A 5,573-nucleotide genomic window follows, 5' to 3' on the forward strand; every position below is an offset into this window, starting at 1 on the left:
AATCGTCCGACCAATAGGTCTCAGACAAGGCCTCCTCTCTAAGCTCCCTTACCTGGAGCAGCATGCCCTCGATTACTGGGAGGTGTGCCAGATGGGGCCGGAGGCGGATCATCGCCTCCATGCGAGCACATATCCGTATGCGCTCACCAGAATCCTGAAGATCATAAAACTGGTGGCAGAAACTGTTTAAGTTCGTCCACAACACCATCACCTCATCTTTCTCGCTGGCTGAGTCAATTTTGGCCAGATTGTACTGTCAGAAACAGCGCGTGATGCGGCCGAAAAGTGTCAGGTGAACTCATTAAATGGCCAGACGAGGAAGTAATGAACAAAACCCGTCTCTTTAATAAGAGAACTAACGTAAACAAAAAACCATACAAGACATGGTGGAAACACAAAACTCATGGTCGGTATAACAGTCCGAGATCAGAGCCAGCAAACACATACATCCTGGGGAATACAAAATGTGTTGTCCAAAGATAAGTCCGTTAAGCCGATACACTGAAGCAGTCCGAAAGAAGAGGGCAAGGCAGAACAGAATAATGCAAGGAAGCAGTCCGGGTCAGAAACACAAAAATACCAATACCGAAGAGAATGCTGGAAAGTCAGAGCTGGGGTCTAGAACAATCTGGCAGCATCCTGGTGGGAGGACGTTGCCTAAATAGAGGTGTAAACAATAACGAAACAGGTGAAACCAATGTGAGTGATGAAGAACGCAAAAAGACCGAAACTAAGGTGAAACAAAAACAGGAAGTAACGTCAAAATAAAAGCCGGACAGGAAGCAGCGGAACCGAATCATGACAGTGGTGTCATTTTAGACACACTGTGATGCATGTGTTACAATCTAATGTGTTACATGAAACAGAGAACGAGACGGATGAATAAACAGATAGAAAGCGAGGATCAAGATCCTAATCTCATCTGGATTAATTTTTTCTTAACTCCCAGCAGAATTGCATAATGCCTTAATCTGGCGCTGTCAGTCAAACTTAGACAACTCTTTCTTTTCTATAGCTGCTGCCGTTTAACACAACATTCTTTAGGGTAAGGCCAAACAACAGATTGTCTCATCCTTTGAAAGTAATTATGTGAGTACTTGAAATCACAGTAGCACATACAGAGTAAAAAGGCAGTAACAATGTTATAGCTGCACCTTGCAAAAACAAAATAGTAAATGTTATCAAGGATTATTGTTATTTGTGGTATGTTGATGATGAGATATTCTGGTCAAATTTGTTTTTAGCTCACTCTTCATGAAAGTGACAACCATTGGACGGCTGCAGGTCTGGCATCCAAAGACTCCATCAGGTGACTCTTCTGAATAAGTTTCTTCAGTCAGTCCTCTGACTCGCTGTCATAGTATTAGTGTGTTCTTGACCCTTGTTCTTTAAAGAAGCAGACCAGGAATTTGATTCTCGTTTCAGGCATTTAGCACTAGCTTCCCATAGCACAGATTCACAGAGGAGAATGAACAGCTGGACAAAACCTGTTACTCTACTCCTGTATTTTAAACCCTTCCTACACACTGGCTGCCTGACTCCATTTGTGTACACAGTACATAGCATAACCAGACCTGTGTCCTATGGATGATGGTTCCTCAGTCATCCCATTCATTTCCTCTCCATGACTGATGGGCAGTCAGGAGGGTGCATCTGGAACAGCCTATGTGTACAAGTCCCTCTGAACATCCTCACCCTATAAGTCACATCCTCTCACATGCATAAACTAAGAACACCACCATAAAAATAAAATTCACAATATCGTCAATACATAATATGGATTAATATGAACATGAAACGGCTTCTTATTGTACACGTTTTCTTATTCTTGATTTCAGTCTTTTTTAAATGAAAAAGCAGGTAGAAAAACATTTTTCTAAGGAAGGCATAAAAAAATTGTTGCCCTCGGAAGAAAATATCCACATCTACAATCAATAATACATTTAGATCAATGCTCTGATTATTTAAATCTATCTCACAATCTGATACAAGGAGCTCTGCACTCTATAATGTGGACACTAAAAGACATGACTGCATGTCTTCTGCAGGTATGGTCATTTTAAGATGCAGATTAACAATGGGTTACCATTGCTCCTCCTGTGTCAGTTTACAGGAATGAACTGAGACTTATACTAATACACAGAGTGTGAGCCATCTGCGGGATATAGCAGGGGATTTGGTGGTTGAGAGGGAGAGGATGGGGATGGAACACAGGCAAGTACGGAAAGTTCGGAATAAGATACAGTAGATGGTTTACAATCACCCATCTTCAAACAGAGTGTGCCCGTAATTCTCTCTCTGTCCAGTCTCTAGCGTAACACATCACAGTGCTCTTCAGTAATTCTTCATGACCCACATAGCTGTAGATGAGTCTCATATGGACTGCTACTGTTCTCAGAGGGTGTTTTGCATCTAATTTGGACTCCCAGGTGGGATGGATTCTCTTATGCTCAGTGGAACATCACCATCTGTCCACATGAAAACAAATAAATAAATCCTGACACCTCAGATAATGTTTTCCCTTTTATAATTTGGGAAAACACCTTGTTTAATACTAAAACCAAGTTTTTGCAGCACATTGATGTGTGTGAACAAGGCAAAGAGGGTGTCAGAGTGTGTTGAGCACACAGTCACCATCATACTGCTATAATTTATTTGTATTTCAAATAAATGTTCTAAATGCTAAAGACCGGAAATGAGAACGCTATAATCCAGTGTGCTGTGATGTTTTCATTGGTCTGCTGTCTAGCTGCTCTTACCTTGTGCCCCTCCCCAGTGCACCCACACACACTAACACAACATCCTCTTTGATGCATCGCCCCCTTTCACTATTAATCCAGCACAGTTGTGTCTCTGTGTATTTCTGTACTTTTGCAATTTGATAAATTCCCAACGTATGGCCGGACATATCATATTTTAAAGCAGCTGCTTTATACCCTTTGGATTCAGCCAGTGGGAGCTTCACATCAGAGCCTCTGGTTCAGAGATGGGACTGAGCTCCACAAGACTGCTGAGCCAAACAACGAAGTCCCAACCAAGAAACACAACAATGCTGCTGCCCATCGTGCTCTACCTCAGTAAGGATGCTTCTTTACTCTCCGGTTGTTGTCTGAGTGTGCTGTATGTGTGTGAGGGCATTTTTAGGTAATCTCAAAAAAGACTAAGTATGTGTGCACTGTTACTGGTCCTGGTTTACAGTTTTCCCCATCTGTCTATATTTAGACAACCTTTCTTCAAATTAGACTCAGGTTGATGAGAGGAGTTTCAGTAGGTTTGTCAAAGGGGTTAATGTGGCTTAGTTTTGGAACTGAGGGGAGAAGGGTTTTACAAATCCACTTATGTTAATGAAATGCTCAGTGTCCCCTCATGTACTGATTCTCTTTCCTTTGTGGGTGTACATGCAGTTTGGTATACAACATCACATAACTGGGTGTGAATTTTAGGTTAATGTCTATAATATTTGACAGTGTTTGAGGCTTGGTTTTACCAGTAACATAACATAGGACAAAACAAAGTGATGAATGAAGCACTTATTTACACAAAATGTTTACTGTTACAAAAATATGTAATATCAAAAATGCACTAGGACAATCAATGAATTAACAATTATGATACATAGACCAATAAATGTAGGCAAATACAATAGGATTTAAACTATCAAATGACACTGGCATTAAAAATGTACATTCAGATATACAGTAGATAATAAACTCTACAAGCTAAATCAGAATTGAGATAGATTACCCAAATATACCAACAACTGCAGAGATGTCTTTAAGGCCAACAAAAATATAGGTTAATTTTGCACATTAAAGTCAGTGTTTAAATATTTCAGTCAAACCTTTTCAGAAGCCTTTCACTGAAAACCCATGTGTGAGCTGATCAACACTTGGGTTTGTAGTCATATGCTGATTTGTCTATCAGGGTGAATAATCTCTCCAGATGAATACAGCATATGTATTTGTTTGGTCCTTTTAAGCACTAGATGGATCATGTCTCCATAACATTGTTTCACTCCAAAAGATGAACGCCAATATGCACAAATATGCACACCACAAACAGCACTCTATGATTACAATGTCCCCATGTGCACTAGTTTTGACAAAGTTATCTTCTTCTCTTGTTGTTTCCTCTCCACTAGGCTTGGTCCCTGTGTGTTTTGGAGCTGCAATTCCTGTTTCTTGTGGTTCCATCTACAAAAGTTTTGCTCAGTGTTTAGTCACACTTGGGGACAGTTTGGAGGAGACACAAAAAGACCCGAGCACACAGGACATCAATGCGATCTGCAGGTGCATGTGAACTAGAAATCCTCGAGTCACACCTTGTCCATTTTGCTACTATTTATCTCAAATAGTAAAAACACAGAGTAAAAATGAGTGGCCCTAATGCTGACCTTGAGGTACACCGTGTCACTACTTGTATGTAGTGGATACAGTCTTTAAACTCAAAAGATGGCTAAAAAATGACTGATCTAAAAATTTACTGATTATAACATTCATTTAAAACTGTATTGTTTCATTGCCCTGATTCCTTCAAGGTCCTGGAATGCATTCCATGCTTGTGCCAATGCAGCTGTGGCTGGCTGCCCTGGAGAGGCAGCAGATGTCTGGGAATCTCTAAGACAAGAGTCCAGGAAGACGCAGTTTTCTGGAAACCTCTACAACTTGTGTGCCAGCCGCACTACCCTTTCACCCAACACCGTGCCTGTGCCAAAGGACCCCCCCACCTCTGACCAGACCAACCAGGAAACACTGAAAGGGCAAACATACAAGCTCAGCCCCACCCTGACCGCACTGTTCCCAGTATTCAGCACACTGCTAGTTCTGCTGAGGAGTTAGCTGGTTAATCAGTCAATGAAATGAGAGCTGCTCAAAAGAGTCCTGCACCCGTTACAATCCGTTAATATTTGTCGGCTGGTGTGTGTTGTAGGCCCTTTTGCTGTTAGAATCCGATGTTGAAGGAATTTTTTTCAATAAAGAATAGCAGAATTTCCGTATGTCCCGTTCAAATTTGAGGTATAGGGATCACATCAATGGAGCTTTCATACAGTCTAAATTGTTAAAATTTTTCAATTTAGTGGGGATATAAGACTGCTGTGTTTATGTAAAAAGCCAGGAACAATTTATTACCTGGTGGAATTCAAAAACTGTTTAATGAAAGGGAAGGGGGATACAATTTAAGGGGTCAGTTAAATTTAAAAATTCATGCTATACGTACAACCAAAAAAAGATTCTGTATTTCCATAAGTGGGGTAAAACTATGGAATAATTTAAGTGTGGACATAAAAAATAGTAATAGAATTGATGAGTTTAAACATAAATATAAAGGTATGTGTCAATCAAGATATATGCAAGAACAGGCTTAATGATTAATTAGATGGAACATTATGGGTGTGGTGTATGAATGTTAACACTTTGTTATAATTCTTTAGTATATTATTTGTGTGATGTAGAAGATAATTATTTATGTAGTAATACTGCTTGCAAACCAATGATGGTAAGATGATGTAATGGGGTAGGACTGGATAAGTCTGACTTCTTCCTACCCCATTCAAGCATGTATTAGGTATAAGC

General features: G+C 40.2%; 1 protein-coding gene and 1 long non-coding RNA gene across 2 annotated transcripts in view; both read left to right on the plus strand.

Moving 5' to 3' along the window:
* Positions 1-3,052, plus strand: part of LOC109963735 (uncharacterized) — an 11,425-nt gene extending 8,373 nt beyond the window's left edge. Inside the window, exons 2-3 of the long non-coding RNA XR_002275435.1 lie at positions 1,245-1,309; positions 2,950-3,052. This is a non-coding gene — a long non-coding RNA (uncharacterized LOC109963735). The remainder of the gene's footprint in view (positions 1-1,244; positions 1,310-2,949) is intronic.
* nrn1lb (neuritin 1-like b) lies at positions 3,050-4,863 on the plus strand. Its single transcript, XM_020606382.1, has 3 exons — positions 3,050-3,077; positions 4,142-4,289; positions 4,538-4,863. The coding sequence occupies exons 1-3, from the start codon at positions 3,050-3,052 to the stop codon at positions 4,836-4,838; spliced, it is 477 nt and encodes a 158-aa protein (XP_020462038.1). The 3' UTR covers positions 4,839-4,863.
* The last annotated feature ends 710 nt before the right edge of the window (positions 4,864-5,573 follow it).

This window comes from Monopterus albus, unplaced genomic scaffold (assembly GCF_001952655.1).
Source record: "Monopterus albus unplaced genomic scaffold, M_albus_1.0 scaffold4.1, whole genome shotgun sequence".
Lineage (NCBI taxonomy): Eukaryota > Metazoa > Chordata > Actinopteri > Synbranchiformes > Synbranchidae > Monopterus > Monopterus albus.